At 42.4% G+C, this 12,875-nt stretch overlaps 1 protein-coding gene across 3 annotated transcripts in view; it reads right to left on the bottom strand.

Annotated features, from left to right (window-relative positions):
- METTL24 (methyltransferase like 24) overlaps positions 1-12,875 on the bottom strand; it is a 47,407-nt gene that overhangs the window by 18,290 nt on the left and 16,242 nt on the right. Inside the window, exons 2-3 of one of the 3 annotated variants that reach the window (XM_071741179.1) lie at positions 8,659-8,757; positions 4,815-4,954 (exon numbers count right to left, since the gene is read on the bottom strand). In XM_071741179.1, coding sequence (XP_071597280.1) covers positions 4,815-4,954; positions 8,659-8,757 — 239 coding nt within the window. Of the gene's footprint in view, positions 1-4,814; positions 5,018-7,213; positions 7,764-8,658; positions 8,758-12,875 lie in introns of those variants that run through there. The other 2 variants (XM_071741180.1, XM_071741181.1) reach the window with 2 other exon arrangements.

Here is a 12,875-nt window from a genome sequence, read left to right as displayed (position 1 = left end):
AGTTACCAATGTGGTATAACAATTCATAGAATGATTTGGGTTGGAGGGGACTGTCAAGATTATCCAGCTCCAACCCCTCTGTGTGGGCAGGGACACCTCCCACTAGACCAGGCTGCTCAAAGCACCATCCAACCTGGCCTTGAACAATTCCAGGGACAGAACTGTTTGCCCTAACACCAGCAAAGCACAGTGTAATAAAGCCTTATTATTAGGTCTTCTCCTCAACCATCTTCCCCTTTGATCATCTGGGAAAGTAGGAGGAGACAGTTTGCAAAAACAGCTCCGCACACTGCTCTGAATCCTAGAGACTGGGACTGGGAACAACTCAGTTTCAAGGATTCCAGCCCGTACAGCCACGTAGGAGAGAAAGAGGGGAGTTTTCTTTTAATACATTCTACATTCATTAGGAAAAAAAGTTCAGAAGTTAACCAAGTGAATCAATTTGCATGTGGCTTTCTACAAAAGGGACACTGATGAACAAAGACCAGTGTAATGCCTTAGGAATGAGAAGCTGGCTAAAAATGAACAATATGTGAATTGTTGGGGACAGTCACAGCATTAGATTGATGAGCCTACCAGTGACTGACAGACATATGTATCCATGACATCCTTCTAACTGTACCAGCTGGTACAATCCACAGGGCCAGATGCTTTTGATGTAGATAAATGTCAAGCTGCCTCCAAACAGATTACTACTCATGTGGACTGCAAAGTGAAGTTCACAGTGGTGCAAAACAGCAAGAAAAAAATATAGATGAGGGTGAAGCAGGGGCTGATATACCTTCTGGCACTCTAGCTAACAGCTCAAATTTATGCCTGAAGAGAACCAACAACATATATTTAAGAGATGTGTAGATGTGATGCTTAGGGACATGGTTTAGAGGTGGACTTGGCAGTGCTAGGTTAACAGTTGGACTTAATCTTTTTAAAAAGTCTTTTGCAACCAAAGCTATTATTTGATTTAGGACAGAAAATAAGGCCATCTCCAAAAGAATTGGTTTGAAAAATTCCTGGCTCACATGTGATCATGCTAAAGGATAACAAAGCATGAAAAATGCAAACAAATGAAGTCTCCTAAGAAAGGTTTTGTGTTAATTAAAAAGGGACCATGATTTTAAACAATGGCGTGGAGGCCACAGAAGACCAGAAAAGCCTTTCCCCAGCATCAGGAGAGAGCAGCTACTGCCTGCAGCAAAAGCATAAAAATGACAAGGACGCTGACCCATTTTTATAGCAAAGGAGAAGAAAGTAAATTTACAGGGTCAGCAGTGGCTGATGGGGGACTCCCCGTGGCTTCCACCTTCCTGAGGTGGGCTTCCCAAACCTCAGGAGCAGGACCCTCCGTGTGTGCCAGGGGGAAGGGAGGGCTCGCTGGTCCTGCTCCATGCTGGCAGCAGGGCAGGGATGCTGTGCCCTGCATGACAGAGCACATCACAGCAGGCAACAGTGTCCCTTGGCTGTCTCCTGCTCCTGGGGTTCCAGAGGGTCATGGCACATAAAGCCTCACACTGGGAATAAGCCTGCAGTTGCAGATTGCACTGAACAGAGCATCACACCAGCCCCTGCCTCGCACTGGAGCACAGCACGCACCCAGGTAGCACAAAAGCTGCTTTGTCTCCTCCAGCACAGCTCTAGCAGACACCTGTAGCTGATCCAGCTTGGTAACTGCAGGAATTCCTGCTCTCACAGGGACCACAGACAGGGCAGAGCTGGAAAAAACATCCATGGCATGGTCAAGCTTCCTCTTCATGTGTCCCTCCTCCCTTTCCAAAGGAAAATAATGCAGGAGGAAAGAGGCATCCCCTGCCTGGATCCTAAAGGCCCTGCACTTTGAGATCCACCTGAAAGGGCTTTTTGTACTGCAGCAAGTCTCTTTAAACCTCAGCTGGTAACTTTCTGAAATCCTATTCATTTATATTATCCCAGCTTGAGCCCCTTGCCTGCAGTGTTTGTAACAGACTTAGCTTAAATCTAAGCAGATTTAGCACTAATAACCAGAGCTCACTAATGCATATTGCAATTACGTAGCATACTGGGAAATCCTGTCCCCCACGCAAAATCATTGCTGCCTCCCAGCAGTGGAAGAAACTAATTCTAATCTAAAAAGACTTCCAAACATTTCAGACACTGCTCACTCCCATTCACAAGTAACCTCTTCTCTAGCATTCAAGAAGGCAAAGCCCAAGCAGCATGTTTTGTTCCATTTTAATGATAGATGGATTCAATTCCAGACTCCCAGTAACACTCACACTGAACTTTCACATTTGTCCTCCATCCATCCTCCCCAGAGGGAACGTTCCTCATTGGAAGCAGCTGCTCCCCCTTTGCTCTTTATGAACTGTATGAGATAACAAAAATGCTTAAAGGGGATTTTTGTCTTACTCAGAACAAAATTACTTTTCTGCCTGTCATAAGCCAAAGGAAGAAAGTCTGAGAGAAGAATTACACAGTAACAAGCTCCAAAGGCTGAAGTAAACAGGATGATTGAAGACTACTCCTCCTTAACCTCAAATATTTCCCTTTTATTTTTGAGCTGTTTCCTGTGATGGTTGGGTATTTACCACACATGCGTATCTGATGATTGATGGGAAAGCCAGCATCAATTTCAACCTCTGCTACACCCACTGTTTCATCAGTACAGAAAATCTGGTACTCAGGCTCCCTGTGCCATGCCCAAAGCAGCACTACATATAAAGTAGTGGTGCATATGCACTACTTCAGTTTTGTTTAAAACCATTACCAAGTTAGCTTTGTGCTGGTCAGCTTTATGCCAAATCTGCATTTCTTAGCACAGATGAAATCAAGCCTGCATTGTGGCTACTAGCCAGTTAAAAAAAAATTAAAAAGCCATTCTCAACCCACATTTGGTCCACAGCAAAAAAGAGGGACACTAATACAGGAGTTCAGATATAATTTAATGATCATGTGACTTGAAGGGAAAGATCTAGATTAATTCCACTGAATTTTGAGTACTAAGCCAAGACATCTAAACTCAGTAGCCACGTTATCTCAATAATCAAAGAAAAGCTATACCTCCCTCCAGAAAGTCATTTACCTTAGCTGATTTTCCACCAGAATGTATCCGCCTCTGTGTACTGACTACTAGATGGAGCCTCAGGCAAGAAGACAGTACTACAGTAAAGCAGGTAAAACTCTAGATCTGAGCATGATAACACAGCACCTCTACTAACTTGCATAGGAATGTGAAAAACTGAGGAAAAAAACCCAGTATTTTGCAACAAAAATAGGTAAGTATAATTAGAAATAGATTGTGAAAATAAGAAGCAACGTTAGTAAAGAGGAATTTGCCCTCCCTATTTGTGATTTGTCTCTAAGGGGAATATTATTGCTGTTCCATCACAGAGCAATGCAGCTTAACAAACCCTGAGAGCCCCTCACCCTCCAAGAAGTTTGATCTCTACAGCTCAATATAAGCTCGATCCAAACACAAGCCCACCCAAGTAAACAGAAAACACTCCCCCTGGTTGCAGTGCACTCTGCATCTGCTTGAGGCTCATCACTGGTGTTTTCTGCCACGTGCTAATAACTGAGAAATGCCACCCACACACAGCTCCTTGCTAGCCACTATTATCCAGTACCTGAAGGGAGCCTACAGGAAAGCTGGGGAGGGACTTTTTGTAACAGCATGTAGCAACAGGACAAGGGGTAACAGCTTTAAACTGGAAGAAGGTAGATTTAAATTAGATACTAGGAAGAAATTCTTCATTCTTCAATTCACCTCCCCAGTGAGGCTGGTGACACACTGGAACAGGTTGCCCAGAGTTGTGGCTGCTCCCTCCCTGGAAGTGTTCAAGGCCAGGCTGGATGGGGCTCTGAGCAGCCTGGTCTGGTGGGAGGTGTCCCTGCCCATGGCAGGGGGGGCTGGAACTTGATGATCTTGAAGGTCCCTTCCAACCCAATTTGGTCTCTGATTCTGTGATTCGGAAACCCACCACAGCAACATCACAGAAACAAACTGTGCTGGTTGAAGGGAGATTCAACCTTTCAGTACACACCTCTCACCTTAAAGGTGGCTCCCAGGACTGCAAAGACAGATTTATTAGGCTGCAGCCTGGTAGAGATCTGTGTGAAAAGAGCTCCAGATACCAGCAACCATTCTCCTAATGAACCTATATGCTGATCAGTAGTGCACAAGGCCAGTGGCCTGACATACTCTGAGGAGTGAGCTTCCTGGTCCTCCTGAGAAGCAGTGTTTCATTAGCAGGGAAACAGGAGGTGTTTGTGGTTGTACTACCTGTGAAAGCACTTGTTCTGTGAAGAGTGAAAATTTAAGTCTCAAGTGCTGTAAACACCGTAAACACTACAAGCATTTTAAAATAAAGCCACAACTGCTTTTATTATTATCACTTCAGTACATGTCACCCCTGAAATGCACACATGCTTATATGGAAATGCACTATTTTGTCCCAGAGGTAATTAATGAAGTAATGCTGCTGAAGTACGTAGCAATTAGGGAAGTCACTTATGCTCAGGGAAGATGCTATAGGCTTCTCAGTTTATCTCATTCATTTCCATCTATCTCACCTGAACTACCACTCACTATTAATTAACCAACTGTTTTTTCATACTAATGTTAAAAAAGCCAAGGAAAACAAAGACCTTAATGCAAAAACTATTTTTTTCCCCCCCCTAATAACAGTTCACAGAAGCACATCAACATGTAACAAACAAACAAACCTGAAAGGCTGTAGTTTAAAAGACAGCCTTGTTGCAGGCTGCTGCAGATATAGGACTTTCTGAAGCTAGATGGCATGGAACAATTTGCTGTCTTTAATTTTAAAGAGAGCTCTTACCCAAGGGAATAGAGACGGCACTGCTTGCTTCTGATTCGATGAATGAGGCTAAACCTCTCGTCAAGACAGATCGACCAGGGCTTCTTTGTGGTTTCAGAGTACCCTCTCAGGCTGCTCAGGTTCATGTGTTCACATGAAATCTGTTGAAATCAAGGGATTTTTCATTTTAAGATGGGACTTTCAATTTGGTTTTAATTTGCCTTCTGGGGAAAGAGCGGAAAGAAGAAAAATGTTAATTGCTTTCATTTAAATCTGTCTGTCAATCTGATATGCAGCCAGTAAGATCTCATGTTTTTGCTTTTTTTCCTTTGTTCATCTGTTCTGTTTGGTGAAATTTAAGGCTTACATAATCCTCCAGAGAGCAATGCAGTTTGAAAAGCAAATAATTAAGCATTAGTACTATACTCAAAAACGAATCTTTAGAAAAATATTTTTTCCCCAAGATCCAGTTACTTTGGCATTAAAACATTCATTTTTTTCTTTTTCAAACCTGGAGTGGATTCTGCATTCTGAATAATGTCAAAATCGTGTCACAATTCAAGATTGCAATAAGAAGTTGCAGTGTCACTACAATGTGTACTGTGTACCTTAAAGCATTCCAAAACTCAGTTCCAGAAGGGACTTATTCATTACCCCAATGTATTCCCTCTCCAACAACAAAGACTTAAGCAAATTCTTAACTAAACAGAGGAATCACAGCACATGTGTGTATGCTATGCTGGCTTTAAAGCCAGGATAAAAACACCACAAAAGGAGAAGAAATAGAGACTGTGGGGAAGAACACTAAGCTGATGTCCTTGTAAAGACCAACAAAACGAGGACTAAAAACATTCTGGCTTCTTCAGGAATCTGGAAGTGCCAAAAATCACTTAACTGAGAGGTGAGGTCAGTTCTGCCAGCAGCTTGCAAGAGCCAAACTCAAGGAAGCCGTGGCCCTGACAGTGTCACCCTATGAACCAGCACCAACTCTGCCCCTCTGCAAGCTGCTTGGGCCAGCCCTTCACCCCCAGGCTCTGCCACCCCATCCAGCACCATCTCTTTCCTCCAGACCCCCTCTGGAAAAAGGCCAGCACGGAGCTGGGGGATGCTGCAGCCTTTCCAGCATTCAGGAGCCAGGGCAGAGCAAGCAATGGAAAGCCAGGGCAGTTCCTATGGCTGTCACCATAGGAGTGGTAAGGAGATTATCAGGAAACAGAGGTAAGCATCAAAGCTGTGGCTACTTCTGCCCAAGAGATGATGTGTCACACTGCACTGACATCAGCTTACAGAGCTTTTCAAACCATGCCATCAAATTCAGGGGTTTCAGGGCACAGGCTGCTGACACACAAATAGGCAAGCAAAGACTGAGAAGAGCTGCAGGAACTCAGCTGAGCCATCATGAAAATAATGGGGCCCAGTAGAAGCCCTGGCTGCAGGGATGGGAGATGGCACTGCCAGGAAGCCACCAATGAAAAAGGTGGAAAGAATGCTAATAGAGACAAAAATCAGGTTCAATATCAGTCCTGAGCTGACTGTTATCTTGCTCACCTTGCACAGGTCTGGCCCTACCTAGAACCAGAAGAAATAGAACAATTTTACACAGTGGTAACAGTAAAAACTGGAACCTAGTCTTTGACATGGTAGATGATCCCACCATGTGCCTTATAACAAGTAAATAAAACTCTCATTCTTTAAGAACCTGAAGCTGTGAAATATCATTCATTACTTGCAGAATTACATCCAAAAAGCCGCACACTGCATCACCTCCTCCCTGCTCTTGCTTATCTCGTAATTCCTATGGAAAATTCATAAAAGCTAATATAGCATCTCTTCATGCTGCCCTCAGGATTCACTAAGTTTTAAGCAATGATTTTTCACTGCACCTCAGTACCCATTTCCCTTCAGTCACACAACAATCAAGGAATAAATGATATTGCAATAACATGTGCTAATTTTAAGACACAGAAGAATAATGTGCTCTCTGCAGAAAACTAAGATTCTGCAATGCTGCCATATAATTGAGTCATGGTATTATGAGCAATTACAGGACTCAGGATTTGCAGCAATGTTAATAAATAACTTTTGCTCTTGCTGCCAATAATAAAAAAGAAACCCTGAATGCTGCCTGCAGCACCATCACCAGTCTGTTTTATGATTTACAGACCCTAATGCAATGCGTTCAAGTCCTCCTCTGGTCTTCTTCTCACTGCTATCATACAAACAATAGCAGATATAAGATGGTTCTTCTAATCATTAGATAGCAGCACTAAACAAGCTTTTTCTGGCCACATCCTGACCCTGCTGACACAGCATCTTCCCCTCCAGCGGTTCCAGCCATTCCACACTGAGGGCAGGGACCTGAACTCAGGCACAGTAATTAGCAGAGACTTTCTCAGCAAACAAGGAAAATGCTCACTTACCTAGGCAGAATTCCTTTTCCAGAAGTGCCCATACTAGTCATGGTGTTATCCTGTTAGTTATTAATCCTATAATACCTGCCAGGTCAGGAACGAGGATTCCTCTCATTTTTTGTTTTCACTTATGTTTGTCCTCCCCCACACCAGGTCAGTTACTCTGGGAACGAAACTCCTCAATTAATGTGTCAGAAGCAATAAACTCTCTGCTAATTGATGACCTTGTAGGCTTTGACCCAACTAGTGGAGTTTAGCAGCATCTGCCACTGTTTATTAAGTCACCAGGAAGAAGGATGTTTTCAGCTAAATACACCTGCTGCACTCTAAACTTCTGTACAAGAAAACAAACAGCTCTACCCGTATCTCCTACTGTTTCCATATATACATTTCCATATATACCATTTTGCCTCCTGTCCTCTCAGTGCTGGCATGAGTGGGAGGCAGAAATGCCATTTTCTTGAGCATTTAGCCAGGAGTACTCAGGAGCTGGAGGTTAAGTCAATACTCTGCCACTATCCCAGTTACTACACCATCAGCACAGCAGCACATTTTCAGACATGTTTCAAATGAATCTCATCTTGGCCTTGAAAGCATTGCATTAAGAAAAAATTTCTTATGTGGATGACACTTTAGTGACCTGAGACTTTTTGCTTTCTCCGAGGCAAGTGATGGTGCAGTTAAATTTATGTTCAAGGGTCAACTGCTGATAGACCTGGGTACTGAAAGCAAATGCCCTGTTGGAACTGTGGGCATCCAGCAGCTTTTCCATTTCTTATTACAGGAAATACATGTGTGAATGCTGTTGTGCAGAAGTGATGCCTCCCCTAAGACACGACAGCCTAATTTCTGTATGTGTTGAACCATGGAAGTATCTGTCAATGCCACCTGGATTTGAAAATGTCATATTTGAAAAAGCACATTAAAACACTGATTTTCCAGGTCATAATTTCTGGCACCACTGGGGCAAGCTGTCCAAGTTAGGGACTGATGTCTTGTTTTCATTTTACTGGGAACCTAAAATACATCATTTTTAGCTAAAAAGGACCCTGATTATTGCATTATTATTGAGAAGCAGAGTGGTTGAACACACAGTTCTCTTGCTACAGAGCGCTCTGTATTTTTCTGTGTCTGAGAGAATGAGAAGGAAAAAGGGAGAGAGAGAGAGAGAGAGAGAAAGAGAGAAACCATGTCTGGAATTCCAGTCATATAATGCTCCTGTCAGGACATGAACACATCTGGAAAAAAAAAAAACCAAAACAAGGAAGTAAAACATTCTTTCTACCCTTTGTTTGACCTTTACCTTCATGATGACTGTCACTGCCAGGTTATATAACTTTAGAAATAAAGCAGTTTAGAAATTGGTTTCGAGTAAGGTTAATTCCTTATGTGGGAAGGAAGAGTCTGTGCCAGGCAAAGTGTTTTCTAAATGGAGACTGAAATGAAAAACCTACCTGAGAAGTGCTAATGTACTTCAGGAACCTCAAGGCCTCATAGTTGAGGGAAGGAGTTGGACTTGCCCAGGGTTGTAGTTCAATGTGCCATCTTACAGTCTGAAAAGCAAAGCAAACAAAAAAACACCTTAAAGCAACTGGATTGACTTCTTGGTACCAGCATAAAATGCAAGGGCTAATAAACTAAGGAGATTAAATTTCAAACAAAAGCAGTTTCCTAGGGGCTTTTCTGAAAGTCACTTTGGAATGAAGCAGGGTTTGAACTACAGTGAAGAAGCTTTTAACTATGATTTATCATGTTTAGCTTTGAAAGCAGATATAGGTAATTCAGAAAGACAGGGCTCTTCATCCAGTTAATCCAGAACACCCAAGTAAACCCTGCCTTGTAGAAACACATGAAGACAACCAAGATCTGAATAACTACATCTTCTAGCAAAACATCTGAAAACACTGAAATAATTTTGATTTTACATCTATTGCATATTTCTGCTTGAACATCCACTGAAACAAGAACTTGGATTGCAAACATCAGTCACCAAAAAAAAACCTCTGCAAGCAATCTCTTTCCTTTCTTAAAATCTAGATTTGATAGAAAAGCAAGCTTCTTGTGGTCTTTGAGAAAAGTCCGCTTCCTCTCCCATGCTTGCCTGACAAGATACACCAGAAATCTTCGTTTTCCTGAAAAAACCATCAGTGTGGCTGTTCTGTAGCCTTACCACTCCTCTTTTAATAGCCCTATGGAAGTAGCTTTGGTGGTTGCTTTCTACACTCCCTGCGAGACTCCTCAGCTCTGAACATCAGAGATCCTGTCAGCTTTTCCAGCAACACTTCCCACATAGAGTGGGGCAGAAGAGGTCACTCAGATATGTGCTTGCAGAGCAATGGGGCTCTGCCCTCCCATCTGTGCCACCTTCTCCAAACTCTGCCTGCTTTTGCCATGCTTGGAAGTTCAGACGTGTTATCTCTTGCCTTCAAGTAGATAAATATAAAAGCACGGTGTTAAGTTGTACTAAATTAAGATTGATTCCTTGTGGCTTTTCATCTTCAGGCGCCATAAATCACTTCTGTGGCTGGGCAGGTGGTTCAAGATTCCCTTTAATCATCCCCAATTAACTGAGCTTCCACAATGAACAGGATGGGGTTTTTTTTCCCCATAGGTTCATGTTGACATTCAACAAAATACCAAACAGAAACCTCTCTTGGGATTACCACAGGAGATTATTTCAAATGAAGCCCTGGAAAACATAGAGAGAACCGCAATTAAGCAGAGAGGATGGAGGCAGATCAGAGAGGTGAGGTACTGAGCCCCTCAACAGGACCAGTCTGCAGTGCCAGAGGAACCAGCATGGTGACAGCAGGGATCCTCTGATACCAGAGAGGAATACAGGAAAGAAAAAGAGAAGGTGAAATTGGAGATGATTAAAGGGCATCACCAGACCAGCTAGAGTTTGCCTTGAGCTGATATCATGAATCGATATTTTTGCAGCCTAAGTAAACATTGCCTGGAGTGAATGTGAGCCAGGAGGTCTATATGAAGCTTACTTTTCCTTCAGGGTTTGCTCCTTGTGGCATCTTTTACTGCAAAGAGTTGCTGAAAAGCACATTTAAGCTTTTTTTATTTCCCCCCCTCCCAAGCAGCAGACAAAAGCAGCCTTTCCAACCCTTCAGCTGGCTGCCTTGCAGCAGCCATGGGCCCCTCTACCCTGCACAACACAAGGCTGGAGGGAAGCTGGCAAGCAAGCTCTGGAGCAGCAGGTACCCCTGACCTGCTGACTGCCAAAGAGCTAACAGCAGGAGGATATGTGCAGGCTGTGGACAGAAATGCCTGAAATCCTTCAGAACGAGTCACAGTTTGCATGGCTGTTTGCAATCACAGGGATGCTGCCGTTTCAACAGGCTTGAAAGCTGAAATGAAGACTGACAGTCATCTTCAGGCAAAAAAACAAAAAAGCAACCTAGACACCTAAACCTAGACATCTGCACCCACTTATCCTGAAATCTATTTGTGTGAGAAGGAACTCATTAAGGGGAAGAATTGCAGGGTGGCCTTTGTGGCACTGTTTAGCAAGAATTCCCTCTTCACAGAGCTGACAGGGAGGAAAAGGAAAAAAAAAGAATTCTATAATTAAACACATGAATGAGGTTCTTTTTCAGCAGAGTGCAGTATCCAAAAGCCTCTGTGGTTTACTCTCAGGTTCATCAAATCTTCAAGATGACAAAATACCTTCCTACTGACTCCATAATGTATCAATAAACACATGAAACAGAAGATAAAACCCCTGGTGACTTCATAATGCAGCTTTATTAAGAAGAAAAAAAAAATCCAAGAGGAGATTAACCTTTTATATACTTTAATTAATTATTTATTATTATATTGTAAGAGCATCACATAAATGCCTCTTTTGTGGCAGAGTGCTGACCTGAGCTCCTGTTTGATGGCAATGCTTTCTAATACCTTCTCCAACCTCACACTCCACATTTGTTCCTAACACCAACTAAACACACCTACAGGGCACTTCAAAAGCTGTTCAGACAATGAACAAGGGTCAAAATCCAGTACATCTCTTGCAGCAGGTACACCCACCCAGCAGGTAACCCACTGATGTCAGTGATACAGTGTGGGTATGTTCAGGACTCACAAAATCTCCTCCTGAAGGAGCCATTCCCTGTGTACATTGGTTGCCTTTGTTTATAGTTTTAGAGGTAGTTTTCAGCCTGTTCCATAGAGTTTCCATGTAAGCCTTCTCAAATAAACTGCAGATAAAATGCACTTGGTCCCTGTGAAACAAAGGAAAACAAATGTTCTTTATTTTGAGGAGCTTTTCCCTCTCAAGACTTCACAAATTCATTTACTCAAAGCAAATCTGACTGTGGCATCATTATTTTGATTTTCTGACTTGTATTGCAGAAACCTTTAGAGTAAATAGCCAAGTGCAAGTCCTGTGGCTGAAGTAAAATAGACTGAGAAGCAACTCAGGAGGTCTTCTACAGTAAGTAGATGAGAGAAGCAGAGGAAATATAAGGGTACATATTATGCAGCTTTGAATATGATATTTGGACAGATCTCACCAAGGTAGCCCAGGAGAAGCCAGAAAACTGGTCCAGGCTCAGGCTATTGCCATCAGTGTCCTGTCTCCCTAGAGTAAGGACTCATTCAATGAGACACCATGCCTGTTTCCCAAACACCAATATATCCTGATTCCACAATATAAAAAGATGACAACACACAGAAAGTTACAATTCTACTTTAAAAATATCATACCGAATATCTTGACATATCCCTCTTTTACACTGTTTCACTTCTAGATGCCTTACCTGAAATCAGCATCTTAAGAAAAATCAGTTTCCAGCAAAACTTTACGGCACGCATTGATCAGACTGACTTTAGCTACCCCTGAAGGGGTAGATGCCCAGAAATGGTGATGTCTAAATTTTAACCACATCAGATAAAAGAAAATCAGACCAAAGAAAATCTTGAAGCAATGTCATTGCTTTGTTAAGAAAACTAGAACACATTTTAAGGTCTGTTTTTTGTTATGGGTACACCTCACACTTAAGGATAAGGGCTGGTGTTTCCTTCAGACCAATCTGACTGTAATCCACTGTGACTTTTCTCTGGAGATCACTTCTTTCTAGATCTTTCTCCCTCCTCAGCCGTCTCTGATAACCATCTGATAATCCTTTAACAATCTGTAGTATGCACATAGTATCATTTACCCTACAAATCTGAAATAGTAATATAAAGTTTAAATGAACACGTGCAAAGGCCTCACATATCAGTAGGTATAAAACTGAAGGTTTGCAACATCTCTAGTGTTCCTAACACAAACTTGAACACATAAATTATTAAATTCTTTGCAGAGCAATCCTAGTTTCAGTGCAGCATTTCAAACAGCCCAACCTCTTCCTTCCCTCCTGCTTACACTTGAAAGTGAGCTAACAAGTTTTCCAGACTGCCACCTTTTTTAACATGGTAACACTCTTTTCCTTCCTTTCAATCTCCTTTTTGGCAGCCTATAACAATGCAGGAAACTATTAGCTGTGTTTATAAACAAACACTTGGGAATCCTGTGCAACAGTAATTTTTTACATTTGAAGCAGGAGCAAATGTGAGTGGAGAGAACTTGCAGAAATAAGTTCTGTCAATAACTGTACATATTTGCTAGTCATGGAAACAAAGGACACATTCATCTTCACCTCCAGCAACTCTGGCTGTG

The sequence above is a fragment of the Heliangelus exortis genome, chromosome 3, assembly GCF_036169615.1.
Source record: "Heliangelus exortis chromosome 3, bHelExo1.hap1, whole genome shotgun sequence".
Taxonomy (NCBI): Eukaryota; Metazoa; Chordata; class Aves; order Apodiformes; family Trochilidae; genus Heliangelus; species Heliangelus exortis.
Note: the sequence above shows the minus strand (reverse complement) of the source record. Positions and strands in the feature narration are given on the sequence as shown.